The sequence below is a fragment of the Neophocaena asiaeorientalis genome, unplaced genomic scaffold (genome assembly GCF_003031525.2).
Source record: "Neophocaena asiaeorientalis asiaeorientalis breed wild unplaced genomic scaffold, Neophocaena_asiaeorientalis_V1.1 scaffold240, whole genome shotgun sequence".
In the NCBI taxonomy this organism is placed as follows: domain Eukaryota; kingdom Metazoa; phylum Chordata; class Mammalia; order Artiodactyla; family Phocoenidae; genus Neophocaena; species Neophocaena asiaeorientalis.
Genome location: NW_020185331.1, coordinates 1456240 through 1474519, shown reverse-complemented (window position 1 = coordinate 1474519; position 18280 = coordinate 1456240). Strand labels below are relative to the sequence as shown.

General features: G+C 46.0%; 2 protein-coding genes and 1 pseudogene across 2 annotated transcripts in view; 1 reads left to right on the top strand and 2 right to left on the bottom strand.

Moving 5' to 3' along the window:
* Positions 1-231: 231 nt before the first annotated feature.
* ZFYVE27 (zinc finger FYVE-type containing 27) overlaps positions 232-18280 on the bottom strand; it is a 76541-nt gene continuing 58492 nt past the window's right edge. Inside the window, exon 12 of the mRNA XM_024734880.1 lies at positions 232-349. Coding sequence (XP_024590648.1) covers positions 300-349 — 50 coding nt within the window. The 3' untranslated portion in view covers positions 232-299. The remainder of the gene's footprint in view (positions 350-18280) is intronic.
* Positions 4200-5099, bottom strand: LOC112392965 (voltage-dependent anion-selective channel protein 1 pseudogene; annotated as a pseudogene).
* SFRP5 (secreted frizzled related protein 5) overlaps positions 12082-18280 on the top strand; it is a 39528-nt gene continuing 33329 nt past the window's right edge. The window contains exon 1 of the mRNA XM_024734976.1: positions 12082-12135. Coding sequence (XP_024590744.1) covers positions 12082-12135 — 54 coding nt within the window. The remainder of the gene's footprint in view (positions 12136-18280) is intronic.

Sequence of the window (18280 nt, the reverse complement as noted above, 5' to 3'; positions counted from 1 at the left end):
CAGCACACACTGTAAGTCCTCTCCCAGGAGAGGATCTGATGAAATCACTCACCCTGAGGAGTAGGATACAGAGAAGACTTGGAGGGGGACACGCGCTCCCAGGAGATCAAGACGCATTGCCCTCCTCTGTGAAGCCTGCACTAACTCCTCCTGTCGAAATTAGATGTCTACAGGAGCCAGGCAGGGAAGTGGTGAGAGAAGAGGACAAAAAGGCACAGTACCGTAGGGAGTGATGGGGCCTTCAGCACACTGGCGCGAGCATGCCCATCTGGGAGGGCGCAGAGGGGAGCAGCCACTTCTCAGCCCACCAGCTGTAGGTATGCAAACCATGGTTGCCTGATCTTCTGATCTGTTGAAAGAAGCCAGAAATCAGATTTTTATGGACGGTTTTCCAATTTTTAAACTATGGGGGCCGAAGCAAGCACGTCTGAGGGTCAAATCTGGATGGAAGTGGGCCAGCCGTTTGCAGCCTGGTCTAGACAGTGAGCCCTTCGGTTGAGAGACCTTGTGTTCACCCCTGTGCCCTCGGTGCTAGCTCACTGCCCAGCATACCTAGGGGGTTCCCAGCAAATGCTGTTACAGGAGCAAATAAGTGAAGGCAAGATGGGACAGGCAGGTCAAAAGGGACTTCCTGCCCCATCACACCTAAGGTCAGCCGTGCTGGCCAGCAGGGGTGGGGCCTGTCTGAGAGCCCCTTCCCGGCTCCCTGGCAGAGGAAGCCCGGGCTGATGTCTAACTCACTTACACCTGGTAATTCACTCACATCCAGCATCCCTGGATGTTCCGTGAGCATCCCCTGTGGTGCAGACCTCTCTTGGGTCTCCAGTTTTATCCACTCCCCCGCTAAAGCCCCCCAGCCTCCCATGCCTCCTGCAAGGACCTGGACCCAGCTTGTCTTCACTTCAGGCCACTCCTCAGAAATCTTTGCCCAGGGGGTCCATCCCCCAGCCCAGGCCCAGCTCCTCTGAGAGCAATGGCAAGAGCGGACAAAGCCTCACAGCTGCCCCTGGGAGAAGCAAGAGGGAGAAAAAGCCCAGCCTGCGGGTCCCTGGAAGTATCCACATGTCCTGGACACCCCCTGACAGGGGAGGCATGTCTGAGGGCTCTGCCCATCTCAGCAGATGAAATCAGAATGTCAGGAGTGACGTGCCAGAAGGGAGGAGCTCTGCCCATCAGGAAGAGGGGCTGACAGGCTGCTTAAAACTGATCAGAAAAAGGAAAATAGAAGAGAAGGTATTGCAAGAACTATGTGAGATACAGGGTATACGATGCCACTTCATAGGAAGTTCAAGAAGAGTTACTAAGTGATGTGAGGACAAGCTGCGTTGATGAAGCAGCAGGTGGGGAGTAAGGCAGGGTGGGGTACTGATGGCGAGGGGACAAGGAAGCCTTCTGAAGTGATGGAAATGTTCTGTATCTTGCTCTGGATGGTACTTACACACGTGTATACATACAGAAAAACACATAACCTACATAGTACGTTTAAAGATTTGTGGACTTTGGACTTCCCTGGTGGCGCAGTTAAGAATTAATGGTTAAGAATCCGCCTACCAATGCAGGGGACACGGGTTTGAGCCCTGGTCCGGGAAGATCCCACATGCCGCGAAGCAACTAAGCTCGTGCACCACAACTACTGAGCCTGCGCTCTAGAGCCCATGCGCTGCAACTACTGAAGCCTGCGCGCCTGGAGCCCGTGCTCCGCAACAAGAGATGCCACCGCAAAATGAAAAGCTTGTGCACCGCAACGAAGACCCAACACAGCTAAAAACATTTAAAAAATATATAGGGCTTCCCTGGTGGCGCAGTGGTTGAGAGTCAGCCTGCCCAAACAGGGGATGCGGGTTCGTGCCCCTGTCCAGGAGGATCCCACATGCCGCGGCGTGGGCCGTGGCCGCTGGGCCTGCGCGTCTGGAGTCTGTGCTCTGCGTTGGGAGAGGCCACAGCAGCTGGAGGCCCGCCTATGGCAAAAAAAAAATATATATATATACATATATATGTATATATAAAGGTTTGTGGACTTTACTGCATAGAAATTTTACCTCAACAATAAAAGAAAAAAGCAATGGAATAAAAGAGGGGAAAAGCCTCTCACAGATACCCACAAATCAAGAAGCTGGAGACTGGCACCAGCTCTTTGGGACAAGCTTAAAAAGAGGCAAGAAGGCCAACGAGGTGTAAGAACCTTGCTCCCAAATGAGCCATGGAACTGATTTCTAACAAAGTTAGTCAGCCAGCAGGTGGCCAATTTCAAGTGCAAATACATAATTGAAAATGTGCTCATGGTGAAGGCAAGAAGTTACTACAGCTTTAGAGTACCACAGCCTTCTCCCTTTCAAGTCCTTTGGCTTCAGTTGTCCCAGTTCATCCTCACCACAACCCTGGGAGTGGCTGTTAGGTCTCAGACTTAGAGTGGAACAAACAGAGGCCCAGGGAAGTTCAAGGACTTGCCCAAGGTCACATTGGCCATGCCAAGACTCAAATCTTGGCAGGAGTTACCAGGTCTGTGCCCTTGCTTCTGCACACGCCCCTCCTAGACCATGCTGCATTTGAAAGCAATGCAGACGTATGGATTCTCTGTCTATAACAATAGCCAATTAGAGATAGTCATTGTACCCAAACTTAATTTGGGGAATAATTGTGTGAGAGAGCTAATTAATGATCAGCCTTTTCTTAAGAAAAATCTCTGTTCTCAAGAGTCAGCAGTCTTGAGACGTGTCGAGGTGAAAGCTATCTCTGTCTTGCTCAGGCCTGGCAAAGAGTGCAATTCTATGAGATTTGTTGAAAGAGGACATCTCTTCCCTTTGACAGATTTAATAACAAACCCCAATGGAGGTGTTCCATTCTTTCTCCTCAGACAGGCAGGGGGTGGACCAGACAGTTTGAGTCAGTAGGTTGATGGTGACACGGGAAATTAGAAAGACTGTGGAGGATACTGTTAGTGTTACTCTAAAGCCATCTGCCCCTTCTCCTCACCACAGACCCTGGTTTTGTTCTAGCCCCAGGAGATGAATCATGATTAGGCTAAAGCCAACACAGTAATTTCATTTGCTTTTCCTAGATTCTCACTTTCCCGGTTTCCTCTGTAGTCAGGATACCATTCTAGCCAATGAGACATAAAGACAAATCTGCTGAAAGGCTTCTTACTTCCTGATTAAAGAGTTAGGAACTACCCCTTAATGGAAGAAACTACCCCTTCCTCCTCCTTCCTGCCAGGAATGTGCTTGTGTGGGGACATGATGGCTGGAGCTGTGGCAGCCATCTTGCCATCAAAAGGTAATAAGCTTAAGAAAAGCAAGCACAGTGAATATGGCTGAACAGAGAGATCAATAGCACCTGGTCCTTGCTGACATTTTTGAGCTGCTCATCAACTCTGGATCAGACTTCATTTTTTTTTAAGGTTTCAATATTTTATTCAAGTTTTATTTTAAGTGATGTTAATTACAGCATTTGAAGGGGAGGAACTAATTCCACACAAAATGGAAGACGCTAAAATGTACCCATTAAACTGCTAAAAAATAAACTGAGTGGCGAGAATACAAGAGAAGTTCAATTTAGATTCTGAGTGTTGTCACCATGTGATTACAGTCACAGAGACTCTTCCCAGCTTGCACCTGGAGCTCTTAGAAGCTACTTCATACTCTGGTGCAAGGGCAAAATAAACACAACATGAGAAAAAACACAATTAAGTCCTGAATTATTGGCTTCATCACATCCACCTTCTCCACCCCAAAATGGCACAGAAGAAACAGCTATCACTCCCTGCAGACTACTTTTGGTGTAAAAGAGGTGATGGATTGGGGTGGAAAAAGTCCCTGCCTAAAAAAGTCCCTTTCAGATGAGTTTGTATACACCATCCAACAGCCTCTCCTCAATCAGGATAGGAAACCAAGGTTCAATTCTCAGGAAGTCACAATTTCATTCATTTACTCAATACAAATTTACAAAGTGCCTGCAAATTATCAGCTTCCACTTGCAGCCGTTTCTAGGTAAAAAAGGAACCTGACATCTCTAGAGGGGCAGCAAGCTCCCCCTCCAGTCTACAGCTGAAAGGACGTTTATTGAAATTGGGTTTCTTCTGTACCTCTGAAAAGGTAACACCCTAAAGCGGAATCACCTTTAACCTGGAAGTCTAACATGATATTTAGCGATACTTGCATCCCAGACATACAACATTAAAAGGTACACTAAATTCTGAAGGTAGCTATGCTGAAAAATAGTTTAAAATTAAACGATTGTACAGTATTCATTTATGCTCGAAACTCCAGTCCTAGACCAAGCTTGTGGCCACCAGCGTTGACATTCTTGCCATCCAGCAGAGCTGACAGTGTCAGTTTGATACCTGGCTTTAGGGTCTGAGTATATCCTAACCCTATGAGGCTGGAGTTGTTCACTTTAGCCAAGAAGCAGGCGTCAGGGTCGATCTGGTAATTGGCTGCTATTCTGAAGTGAGTGTTACTGTTTCCCGCTGTCCAGGCTAGATTAACAGCAGTCTCCAACTTCTTGTTCACCTTCTGATAAATGGAGCCACCAAACTCTGTCCCATCATTTATATTAGTGTGAAGCTGGAACTCATCGGTCTTGTAGCCAACTGCAAAATTGCTCTGGGTCACTCGAGACTTTGGGTCTCAAAATTCATCTGGTAGCCAGCCAGCCAGCCCTCATAACCCAGCACCAGAGCACCCCGGATGGAAGGGCCGGCAATGTCGAAATCCACATCACAGCCCAGGTTGATATGTTCCCGCTTGTACCCTGTCTTGATTTTAGCATTTTTTTTCCCCAGTGTTTGGAGAGAAGGATGAATTGAAGGTCAGCTTCAGGCCACGTGCAAGCTGATCTTCCACAGTAATCTCCGTGCCTAGTGTGTTGTCAGTGTTCCATCTCTCCGTAAACGTCAGACCATATTCGGTCCATCTGTACTTGGTTTCCAGACCATCCGTCACTCTGGTGGTCTCGGTGTCGGCTGAACCTGAGCTTGTAAATTCCAGTCCATTCTCAGATTTTGTTTTCAAATCAAGTGTTATTAAGCCAAACCCATAGCCCTTGGTGAAGACATCCCTGGCAGATTTGCCAAGATCAGCATACGTGAGAGGCACAGCCATCTTCTGCACCCCTCTTTGCAGGTTGCACACCTTGGCAAACGCTGTTTTCTGTCCTAATGGCCGGACATCTAGGAATCATGCTCCACGAGTTGTGAATCCTCCAGGAAGAAATCCAGACTTCATATTGAGATAATTCAGTGTCATAATGATTTAGCCACAGTCTGTTTAGGTCTTTTGTTACACGTAATCTATCTGACACAAAGGGCAGAAGCAGACAGACACCAGTTGCAGAATTCAAGTCACATGGATGAGACCTGATAAGAAGCAGGGGCAGGCCAGACAAGGACCTGGAAGGCAGCAAGAAGCAAAGCTCAATGGCATCACCAGGCCAAGGAACAATTTCTTGGCATTTCCTGGGCTACGTGGCCTACCATCAACAGAAGCCTGAACCTGCTACACCGGGCCATGGCTTTGATGGTACTCCAGGTGTCTCTCATCGGTGATTACCCAAAGCTAGTGCACAAAGAACTGTTGCCTTTCACAACCACAGAGTTACAGGGGTCTGGGGTTTTGACATATTGTAACCTTGGACAGAGTAAAGAAGCTGACCTTCTCTTTTTGTAATTCAGTTCAATATTAAAAAATAGCTAGACTCATTGCAACTGTGGTCCATGCATTAATTAATAGGGCAGCTATGGAAGTTCTTTGTATTCTTTCCTAATGGTTAGTTATTGTAAACTTTTTCTACTATAATGACCTGTTAAAGTCAGGAAGTAAGCTGCAAAATCCACATGAATTGAAGATCAGACATGAGGCTTCAGATACATTTCTCACTGTGGCGGACTCAAACAGTGTTCGCGCTCCTCTGTTGTCAGGGGTACTCTGGGGGAGAAGTTGGAGGCTCACAGCAACCTGTGAGCCAGTTCATCAGCAGGGAGGCTTTATCCTCAGGGCAGCCAACTGGGGCAGGTCAGAAGGGATACCTCCAGATCTGCAAGACAGGGACTTCCCTGGTGGTCCAGTGGGTAAGAGTCCGTGCTCCCGATGCAGGGGGCCCGGGTTCAGTCCCTGGTCAGGGAACTAGATCCCACATGCATGCCACAACCAAGAACTGGTACAGCCCAAATAAATTAATTAATTAAAATTAAATTAAGAAAAAAAATTGATAGATCTGCAAGTCAAAGGAGTCCAAATTCATGGCCAGAAAAAAGCCACAGGCCTGGAGACCAATTCAGGATCTGTGTGAAGGGGGAAATCTGGGCTCAGGGGAAGAGCCGAGCCCTGAAATCCAGACCATGGAGAACAAAGGCATAGCACAAGCAAAAAGAAATAGAAGCATCCCTGAAGAAAGAGCTGCTTTGCCGGCAAGTTTCTTCTTCACGCCCACATGTGGCGGGGGAGCCCAGACCTGCAGAGGGAGGAAAGCGCTTTGGCTGGTTAAGAACTGGTGGCAGGAGTGTGGCCGCAACCAGGGTTCGGACAGTGACTCATGCCTCAGGAATAGTCATCACAATGGTTTTCACTTGGGGGCCTGCCCTGGGCCACACACAGTGCTAAGTGTCTTTTCAAATCCTCACAAAACCCCATGATTTAGGCCCTATTATCATCCCCACTTAAGAGCTGAGAAACTGAGGCCGAGAGAGGTAAAGCCACTCTTGGTCTCTAAAGTCTCCCTGCTGGTGAGCGGTAGAGGCAGGTTTCAAAGCCCAAGTTCGGACTCACCTCTGTAATCTCAAGTCTACCCACTCGCCACCTTCCCGCCTCCTTCTCCATGAGCTCTTCCCAAACCTGGCAGTTCCCACCAATCCTGTCCTTCTTTCCCACATTGCAGTGCCTGTAACAGCCTGCTTGGTGCTGAGTTACTTATTGCTGCCATACGGTGACCAAATGTTCCCTGAGTGTGCTCCCTGCCCTGTCCCCCCAGTAGCCCTGTAAGCTCTTTAGGGACCATAACAACTAGGAATGCTGCTAGCTGCAAGTAACAGAATGCCCAACTAAAGTAGCTCCCATAATAAGGTCACTTATTATCTCATACAAGAGTTAGCCTGGAGGCAAGCGTCTTCCAGATCATGTTAATTTAGTGGCTGGACAAAAACAGGGCTTTGGGTCAGCTTCCCTGGTATTCTCTTTTTTTTTTTTTTTTTTTTAAGATTTATTTATTTTGTTTTTGGCTGTGTTGGGTCTTCATTGCTGTGCATGCGCTTTCTGTAGTTGCGAGCAGGGGCCGCTCTTCATTGCTGTGTGCAGGCTTCTCATTGTGGTGGCTTCTCTTGTTGCAGAGCGTGGGCTCTAGGTGTGCAGGCTTCAGTAGTTGCAGCAGTCGGGCTCAGTAGTTGTGGCTCGCGGCTTAGTTGCTCCACAGCATGTGGGATCTTCCCGGAGCAGGGATCGAACCCGTGTCCCCTGAATTGGCAGGCAGGCTCTTAACCACTGCACCCCCAGGGAAGTCCCCCTGGTATTCTCTTTTTTTTTTTTTTTAAGATTTATTTATTTTGTTTTTGGCTGTGTTGGGTCTTCATTGCTGTGCATGCGCTTTCTGTAGTTGCGAGCAGGGGCCGCTCTTCATTGCTATGTGCAGGCTTCTCATTGCGGTGGCTTGTCTTGTTGTGGAGCATGGGCTCTAGACGCGCAGGCTTCAGTAGTTGCAGCAGTCGGGCTCAGTAGTTGTGGCTCGCGGCTTAGTTGCTCCACAGCATGTGGGATCTTCCCGGACCAGGGATCGAACCCGTGTCCCCTGAATTGGCAGGCAGACTCTTAACCACTGCACCCCCAGGGAAGTCCCCCTGGTATTCTCTTGACTTTATCCACATGGTCATAAGAGGCCTGCAACAGTGACAAGCAGTCCATGCTCACACCATATCATCCAAAGACAGGAAGCGACCCTTGTGTCCCTTGTCTGGAGAGCCATTAAAATGTTCCCTGGTGCTCCCCTGTGATATTGTGATTTACAGCAAAAAATATATATTTGGTCTTCATCCCTGTTCCTGGCACAGAGCTCATTATACCCTCGGAATTTCCTAAGTGATAAGAGCCATAAGGTGAAAAGAGAATCTTTTGTTATTCATAACAAGGTCCTTTCAACCACACCTGAATTTATGTTAAAAAGGTGATTTTTGGAAAACCCCTAGATCAGCAACCACAGGATGGGGGCTGGTTGCCAAGGGGAAGCAATCATGTGATTAGAGATGTGGAACTTTCAGTCCCCGAACTCAGCCTCCTGGGAGGGGAGAGGAGCTGGGGATTGAGTTCAATCGCCAGTGGTCTATGGTTTAATCAATCACGTCTATGTGATGAGGCCTCCATTTAAAAATGTCCTAACTGAAGGGGCTCAGAGAACTTCTAGGTGGTGAACATGTAGAGGTGCTGGGAGGGTGGCACACCCAGAGGGCGTCCCTTCCCCGACACCTCGCCCTATGCTTCTCTTCCACCTGGCTGTTCTTGAGTTGTATCCTTTTATATTAAACTGGTGATCTCATAAGTAAACTTTTCCTGAGTTCTGTGAGCCATTCTAGGCAATTAATTGAACTCAAGGAGAGAGTCATGGGAACCTGCAACTTATAGAGAGTGAGTTAGAAGCACAGGTAACAACCTGGACTTGCAGTTGGTGTCCGAAGTTGGGGTTGGGAAGAGAGGGACACTCTCATGGGACTGAGCCCTTAACCTGTGGAATCTGACGTTAACTCCAGGTATATAGTATCAGAACTCAACTGAATTGGACAACACCCAGCTGGTGTCACAGAATTGCTTGGTGTAGGAAAAGCCCTCACATATTGGGTGACCAGAAGCATCAGAAGTGAAGTATTAAGAGCAGAGAGTTTCTCCCTTTACATCCCCCCACACACGCTTCTCCTGATGTCTCATTGGCCAGCATTGTATCCCACACCCAGACCTAAGACAACCGCTAGCAAGAAGACTGGAATGATCATGACTGCTTTAGACCTGGCCCTGAGTGCACCTGGGGGGCCCACACACACACCTTGACAGTGTCTGACATAACTGTGGTCTGGAGCTCTCCTCACTTTTAAAACCTCTCTGGGTGATGCTAACATTCTGTCAGGGGTAAGAATGGCTGGTTTGGGCTTATTAACATTTGGCCTTTGGGGCTGGGGAAGGGGTCATGAAGCACATGGCCGCCCAGTACCTGAACCAAATCTGAGTCAGGCTGCAAGGAAGGGGTTTGACTGTGAGTAAACAGCCGTAGGTCTGACACAGGGGCCTCTCCTTCTAGGCACGTGATAGGTGCTCAGTAAGCACTGGGTGTATTGAACAGTATCGGTCACTCCCAGAGATGGTTTGAAATACCCTCCTCCACCCAACAGTAGCAATTTCAGTTATCTTATAGTTATTTCAAGTTTGGAAATGTATTTCCTTTGACATAATATATATTTGTCCATAAATATATAAATGTATATAAAATATATATAATACATAATGTTGTATAACGTGTGAGCAGTGTCAAGCTCTAAGAATAATTTCAATAATTATATTAACCAGCGTTTCTCTGGGCGGCTTCCTAAGTGCCCATCATCCCCTGTGTTAAGCAGCGGAGGTTCTGATACAGGCATGATGATTGTGTGGGAAGGCAGGCTTGGGCATAATGATGAAGAATGCAGGCTCTCAGGTCATAGCGCAGCTCTACCACTTGCTGCTGTGTGATTTAGGCAGATCCCTCCATTTCCCCATCTGTAAAATGGGGATCATAATAGAGCTCTGGTTTTTGGTGTTCTAGTTGCCCTTGGGTTCAAATCCTAGTTCTGGCACAAACTAGTCATGTAACCTTAGGAAAGTTTCTTGGCCTCTTTGGGCCTATATTTCCTCACCTGTGAAATGGGGATAATAAAGGCAAACTTATCAGGATGTTGGGAAGAGAAAATGAGAATACAGAGAAAGTTCAGAGCACAGAGTCATCATTCAAGAGAGCACGCAGGAGAGCAGCGTGTCTAGAGGTCACAATAAAGACTGGTCCAAGGGACTTCCCTGGTGGCGCAGTGGATAAGACTCTGCGCTCCCAATGCAGGGGGCCCAGGTTTGATCCCTGGTCAGGGAACTAGATCCCACATGCCGCAACTAAGAGTTGGAATGCCGCAACTAAGGAGCTGGCGAGCCGCAACTAAGGAGACCGCCTGCAGCAACTAAGACCCTACACAACCAAATAAATAAATAAATCAATAAGAAAGACTGGTCCAAAACACCAAGGATCTTGACATGACAGCAGCCTTCAGATGTCTGAAGAGAGGCGTCTGGGAGAAGCATTCAGCTTGCTTGGTGTGATCCAGAGGGTGGAAATCCCAGAGAGGGAGATGCAGCTTTAAGGAAGAAAGATTCACCCTCTCCACCGGGAACAGCAGCCTCGAGGGTAGTAACTCAGGAGACCCGGAAGTAGCAGGCAGAGGCCAGCTGAGCCAAGGTCCCACTGTCTCTGGGTGCTAAATGCATGAAATCCAATCAAGGAAACCTAGCCCCAGCTCCCCAAAGTGTTAAGGAGCATTTCTCTTACATGCATAAGAACAACTTGGGGGGGCATGTCCAAAAAGCTGACCGAGACCCCACCCTGGAGATTCCAGTTCAGTAGATCTGAGGAGATTCTGCATTCCAGCAGGGTGATGCAGGCTCCAAGGACCACACTTGAGGACACCTGGCCCAAACTTCCACCTGCTGCTGTCCCAGAGCCCCAAGGTGGGGCTAAGCCCACAGTTAAAATCACTGTATCCAAAGGAGAACTTTATGCTGAGAAAGATAGGCACAGAGAACCTGGCGCCTTGACAGTACTCAGAGAGAAAACAAAACAGGTGCTAATGCATTCTGGTCCTAAATCAGGAGGTGTGGCGCACAGGCGCCTAGGGAGGAGAGAAGTTATTCGACGTGATCGCTAGAAATGTCGGGGATAAGATAGCATATCAAGGTGCACTCCAAAAGGCACCCACCCAGCCAGCCCTTGGCTGGAGACTTGGGGGAGACCATGACCACGGAAGAGTGGAAGGGAAGAGTGGCAGGACCCAACTGTAGGGGGCGCCACTCATCTTGGAGTCCCTGTGAAAGGCTCCCCTAGAGTTGCTCGCTGCTGGGGACCCTGAAAATGAGGCTACAAATGCAGAGTCTACACCCTCTGGCACAGCACTCAAAGTCCCTCAGTAGCCCCAGCCTAGCCTACAGGTACCTTTTCCTCTGAGTGGCTCCTCCTGGAGCTGATTTATTTGCAAAAAACGGGGAATTCTGTTCCCCAGTTCTGTTCCACTGTGTGCTCCGGCGAATCCCACTCAGCATTCAAGACCCCAGCCAATATCTCTTCTCATGTGAAGCCTTTCCCAACGACCTGGACACACAGGCACACAGCAATCTTTCCTCCCACCTCTGGGCCCCCCATCACCATGCTGCACTCTAGAGCAGAACTGAATACATGCCCATATAGCCTCATGAGGGCAGGGAGCTTTGTCTGTTTTGCTCACTGGTGTGTCCCCAGCGCCTAGGACAGTAGCCAGCATGTAAGAGATGCAGTGTAAACATTTGTTGAATGAATGAATGAACTTTGCAAGACAGAAGCTGCCAACCACTTCCACCAAGTGAACCAGCGAATCGCCCCTGGACCAATATTCTCAGTGGAGGGCAGAGTCCCAGGAGACCCTCTTGCTTATGCAACGCTGAGGCAAGTAGACATTCATTGCCCAGAACTTCCCACAACCGGCCAAAGACCACTGCTCCCAATCTCCCTTGGTATGCAGAAGTGAGTACTGAGGAACAGGGGGCTAAATTTGCAAAGGGCCACAAAAGTCTCCGGCACAAGCCCTGCACCCCCAAAGAGGGATGCTGTGGGAAGCTCTCTGGTGAAGAGGTTTGATGTTGGCTGAGAGCAACTTGCTAGAAAACACACCACGGTCTCCAAAGGGTGGGGGCCTGTGCATGGCCTGCGTCTACTCCTAATGCTGGGCTCTGACGTCAAAAAAGGGGCACAGCTTGGGGCTGAAGCTGACTCCTTCTTAGGACCCAGCCCCTCGGGCACTGAGTGAACATGAACTGAAAGAATTAAAACTTCGGGAGCTCGAGAATGAGCAGCCCCAAACTCCCCGAGAGCCAGGCCACAGCATCCCTGAGCGATCAGGTGAGGAAGTGCAGGACCGTCCGGGACTGGGGCCAACAGTTAAAACCCTGAAAGCTGGGGCCCATGAGTGGACAGGTCACCCTCTCCAGACGGCTTCCCATGTAGCACTTCAAGGCTCGACCGAACGCATTGGACTGAGTAAGCGCCATGGAATCTTGGATATTTTAGGAGGCCTTACTAGGGACACACCAGCAAATGGATTTTTTTCCATGATTAATTGGAAAAATAAGAGCCGTGATTGCATTTTGGAAAGCTGGTAATTTAGCACCCATTCAAACCATTGTTTTAAATTATTTACGTACACAACACGTATTTGGTGAAGATGAGGAGAAACTGATTCTCTCTTATAAAACTTGAATATCTTTCTTTAGGTTCAAAACAATGGATTTATTGCATGCATTTATTATAGGCAATCTTCTAAACCAGACAGCTTCCTGGGAAGCATAGACACCATTTAAAATTTGGATGCTAAAATAAATCACTTGTTCTTGATAAACAGCACTGCGCGGGCATTAATCAGCTTCAGGGTCACAACTGACTGCAGCTGGTAACTGCAGTGACCTGCAGAGGGCGGAACTCGGAGTGTGGGATGATTTACTGTATGTACAATCAGCACATACTCTTGGGAAAGGAGAAAAACAAACTGCAGAAGTAGGTCAGCAGGCGTGAGGGGGAATTTGGTTTTGCTTTGCTTTTTTATTTCCACTGAGCACATCTCTTCAGTCTGAGCCAAACCAGTTAATTTAGGCCAGGGGTCGGCAAACTTCTTCTGTAAAGGGCCAGACAGTAAATATTTTAGGCTATGCAAGCCAAGAGGCAAAACTGAACAACTGTCAGCTAAAGGGCTACATGGTCTTTTTTCACATTTATATTTAAAACTGTGAAACCTATTCTTAGCTCTCTTAGCTCTTATATAAGACCAGGTGGTGGGCTGGATTTGGTCTGTGGGCCATCGTTTGCCAAGTCCTGATTTAAGTTCCCAGGCCCTAGATGTCTGTCTTACAAAAGTGATGTTTTGGTTCCTTTACTGGCAATTTCATAGCTGATAACCCCTCAAAACAATTCTAAATAAAATAATGATACTACCCGATGTTTGCAGAGCACTCTACAACTTCTTCCCCATCTTTGTAAATGACACCATCACCAGGAGTCATTCTTAATTCTATCCCTGCCTTTCCTTCCTACTATCAGCAAGTTCTGATGGTCCGGCTCCAAAACATATCTCAAAACCAACCACTGGACTCCAACAGATACTTGCACACCCGTGTGTGTTGCAGCATTCTTCACAATAGACAAAAGGTGGAAATAACCCAGATACCCACCAACAGATGAATGAATGAACAAAATGCATAATATCCATAGGATGGAATATTATTTAACTGTAAAAAGGAATGAAGTTATAATACAAGCTACAATGTGGATGAGCCTTGAAGACATTATGCTAACTGAAATAAGCCAGATGCAAAACGACAACTAATATATGATTCTACTTATATGAATTATCCGAGAATAGTCAAATACATAGAAACAGAAAGTAAAATAGAGGTTACCAGAGACTGGGACAGGGGAGGGAATGGGGAGTTATTATCTAATGGGTACAGAGTCTCTGTTTGAAATGATGAGAATGTTCTGGAAGTGGATGGTGGTGATGGTTGCACAACATTGGGAATGTATATAATACCACTGAGTTGTACACTTAAAAATGGTTAAAATAATAAAATTTAAGTGTATTTTACCACAATTTTCTAAATTAAAAAATAATGTAAACACCCACCAGAGTCATATCCCCTGCCACCACCTTAACCCAAGTGACCATGATTTTTGGCTTTTTAACTAGCCTCCCAGTGTCCCCTCTTGTCCCCTACACGGCATTCTCCACAGAACCACAGAAATCGGGTAACCACTCTCTTACTTAAAACTCTCCAGTGGGGCTTCCCTGGTGGTGCTGTGGTTAAGAATCCACCTGCTAATGCAGGAGACACGCATTCGAGCCCCGGTCCGGGAAGATCCCACATGCCGCGGAGCAACTAAGCTCGTGCGCCACAACTACTGAGCCCACATGTCACAGCTACTGAAGCCCACGCGCCCTAGAGCCCGTGCTCCGCAACAAGAGAAGCCACCGCAATGAGAAGCCCGTGCACCGCAACAAAGAGTAGCTCCCCACTCGCCACAACTAGAGAAAGCCTGCGCGCAGCAATGAAGACCCAACACAGCCAAAAATAAATAAATAAATAAAAAGTTTTAAAGATCTCCAGTGGTGTCTACCCATGCTCCTGGAAGTGTGGGCGACAGACCAGCCACATCAGCATCTCTGGAGAGCTCGTTTGAGATGCAGAACCTCAGGCCCAGCCCAGACCATCCTATGCCCGTGTGTGACAGAGAAGCACCTGTGCAGCAGACCACGCCCCCACCTCAAGCCCCAGCTCTCCTTCCTGCCTCCAGTCTTGGGTCGGAGAAACTCATTCCTATACCTGATTCCTTTTCTAGTCTCCCTTGCAGCTAAGAACCATTCTGATTAGTCAGAAGTAAGCAAAACCATGGGACTTCCCTGGTGGTCCTGTGGTTAGGACTTAGCCTTCCAGTGTAAGGGGTGCGGGTTTCGATCCCTCATCAGGGAGCTAAGATCCCATATGCCCGGTAGCCAAAAAGCCAAAACATAAAAAAAAAAAACCAGAAGCAATATTGTAACAAATTCAATAAAGAATATTAAAAAAAAAAAAAAAAGGCCCACATTAAAAAAAAAAGAAGTAGTAAGCAGAATCTGCCTTGTATGTAGATGTGATGCCTGGAGTGGCCGCAGCCGCTTACAACCAGTGGGGACAGGTTGAAGAGTGGCAGAACGTCAGCCCAACATCATCAAGCCATTGAACTGTATCAACAGCCAGCCGGGTTCCCATTACCGTGAGAGTAAAATCCAAGCTCCCTGCCAGTGCCCACAGGGCTCCCACAGCCAGCCTCTGCCTGACCCCCAGCTCCCCTCACACTGCTCCCCCCTCCACTTACGGCGCTCCAGCCACCAGCCAGAACTTCCTCGCTACCCCTCATGGGTGACATTTGTTTTTTTTTGCACCCCATGTAGGGAGGTCGGAAAATGGGGTTCAACCAGTGCTGTTGCCACAGAAGGGTTGAACTAAACCACGTGCATAAATCATTTTGATAAAACTTAATTTCTAAAATGTGAAAACAAATTCACTGCCCAGGAACATCATTTTACAGCATCTTCTCTTTTCATTCCATGATTGGCTTACATTTGTACTCTAGTAGGGTTGTTTTTTATTTTATTTTTTCTCTTTTCCAAAAAGCAGGCATGGAAATGGTACTTTTTAAATTTTTGTATTAATTATCCATTTTATACATATTAGTGTATACATGTCAATCTCAAGCTCCCAATTCATCCCACCACCACCATCACTTTCCCCCCTTGGTGTCCATACGTTTGTTCTCTACATCCGTGTCTCTATTTCTTCCTTGCAAACTGCTTCATCTGTACCATTTTTCTAGATTCCACATATACGTGTTAATATACGATATTTGTTTTTCTCTTTCTGACTTACTTCACTCTGTATGACAGTCTCTAGGTCCACCCACATCTCTGCAAATGACCCAATTTCGTTCCTTTTTATGGCTGAGTAATATTCCATTGTATATATGTACCACATCTTATTTATCCATTCGTCTGTCAATGGGCATTTAGGTTGCTTCCATGACCTAGCTATTGTAAATAGTGCTGCAATGAACATTGGGCTGCATGTGTCTTTTTGAATTATGGTTTTCTCAGGGTATATGCCCAGTAGTGGGATTGCTGTGTCACATGGTAATTCTATTTTTAGTTTTTTAAGGAACCTCCATACTGTTCTCCATAGTGGCTGTTCTCCAATTTACATTCCCACCAACAGTGCAAGATGGTTCCCTTTTCTCCACACCCTCAGCTTTTGCTGTTTGTAGATTTTCTGATGATGCCCATTCTAACTGGTGTGAGGTAATACCTCATTGTAGTTTTGATTTGCACTTCTCTAATAATTACTGATGTTGAGCATCTTTTCCTGTGCTTCTTGGCCATCTGTATGTCTTCTTTGGAGAAGTGTCTATTAAGGTCTTCTGCCCACTTTTTGGATTGGGTTGTTTGTTTTTTTAATATTGAGCTGCATGAGCTGTTTATATATTTTGGAGATTAATCCTGAGTCCGTTTATTTGTTTGCAAATATTTTCTCCCATTCTGAGGTTTGTCTTTTCGTCTTGTTTGTAGTCTCCTTTGCTGTGCAAAAGCTTTTAAGTTTCAGTAGGTCCCATTTGTTTATTTTTGTTTTTATTTCCATTACTCTAGGAGGTGGATCAAAAAACATCTTGCTGTGATTTATGTCAAAGAGTGTTCTTCCTGTTTTCCTCTAAGAGTTTTATAGTGTCCAGTCTTACATTTAGGTCTCTAATCCATTTTGAGTTTATTTTTATGTATGGTGTGAGGGAGTGTTCTAATTTCATTCTTTTACATGTAGCTGTCCAGTTTTCCCAGCACCACTTATTGAAGAGACTGTCTTTTCTCCATTGTATATCCTTGCCTCCTTTGTCATAGATTAGTTGACCATAGGTGCATGGGTTTGTCTCTGGGTTTTCTATCTTGTTCCATTGATCTATGTTTCTGTTTTTGTGCCAGTACCATATTGTCTTGATTACTGTAGCTTTGTAGTATAGTTTGAAGTCAGGGAATCTGATTCCTCCAGCTCCTTTTTTTTCCCTCAAGACTGCTTTGGCTATTCACGGTCTTTTGTGTCTCCATGCAAATTTTAAGATTTTTTGTTCTAGTTCTGTAAAAAATGTCATTGGTAAATTGATAGGGATTGCATTGAATCTGTAGATTGCTTTGGGTAGTATAGTCATTTTCACAATATTGATTCTTCCAATCCAAGAACATGGTATATCTCTCCATCTGTTGGTATCATCTTTAATTTCTTTCATCAGTGTCTTATAGTTTTCTGAGTACAGGTCTTTTACCTCCTTAGGTAGGTTTATTCCTAGGTATTTTATTATTTTTGTTGCAGTGGTGAACAGGATTGTTCCCTTAATTTCTCTGTCTGATCTTTCGTTGTTAGTTATAGAAATGCAAGAGATTTCTGTGCATTAATTTTGTACCCTGCAACTTTACTAAATTCATTGATTAGCTCTAGCAGTTTTCTGGTGGGATCTTTAGGATTCTCTATGTATAATATCATGTCATCTGCAAACAGTGACAGTTTTACTTCTTTTCTAATTTGTATTCCTTTTATTTCTTTTTCTTCTCTGATTGCCGTGGCTAGGACTTCCAAAACTATGTTGAATAATAGTGGTGAGAGTGGACATCCTTGTCTTGTTCCTGATCTTAGAGGAAATGCTTTCAGTTTTTCACCATTGAGAATGATGTTTGCTGTGGGTTTGTCATAGATGGCCTTTATTATGTTGAGGTAGCTTCCCTCTATGCCCATTTTCTGGAGAATTTTTATCATAAATGGGTGTTGAATTTTGTCAAAAACTCTTTCAGCATCTATTGTAGATGTTGAAGAATCCTTGCATCCCTGGGATAAATCCCACTTGATCATGGTGTATGATACATTTAATGTGTTCTTAGATTCCGTTTGCTAATATTTTGTTGAGGATTTTTGCATCTATATTCACCAGTGATGTTGGTCTGTAATTTTCTTTTTTTGTAGTGTCTTTGTCTGGTTTTGGTATCAGGGTGATGTGGACTCGTAGAATGAGTTTGGGAGTGTTCCTTTCTCTGCAATTTTTTGGAAGGGTTTGAGAGGGACAGGTGTTAGCTCTTTTCTAAATGTTTGATAGAACTCACCTGTGAAGCCATCTGGTCCTGGACTTTTGTTTGTTGGAAGATTTTTAATCACAGTTTCAATTTCATTACTTGTGGTTGGTCTGTTCATATTTTCTATTTCTTCCTGGTTCAGTCTTGGATGGTTATACCTTTCTAAAAATTTGTCCCTTTCTTCCAGGTTGTCCATTTTATTGGCATAGAGTTGCTGTAGTAGTCTCTTATGATATATTTCTGCGGTGTCCATTGTAACTTCTCCTTTTTCATTTCTAATTTTATTGATTTGAGTCCTCTCCCTCTTTCTCTTGATGAGTCTGGCTAAAGGTTTATCAATTTTGTTTATCTTCTCCA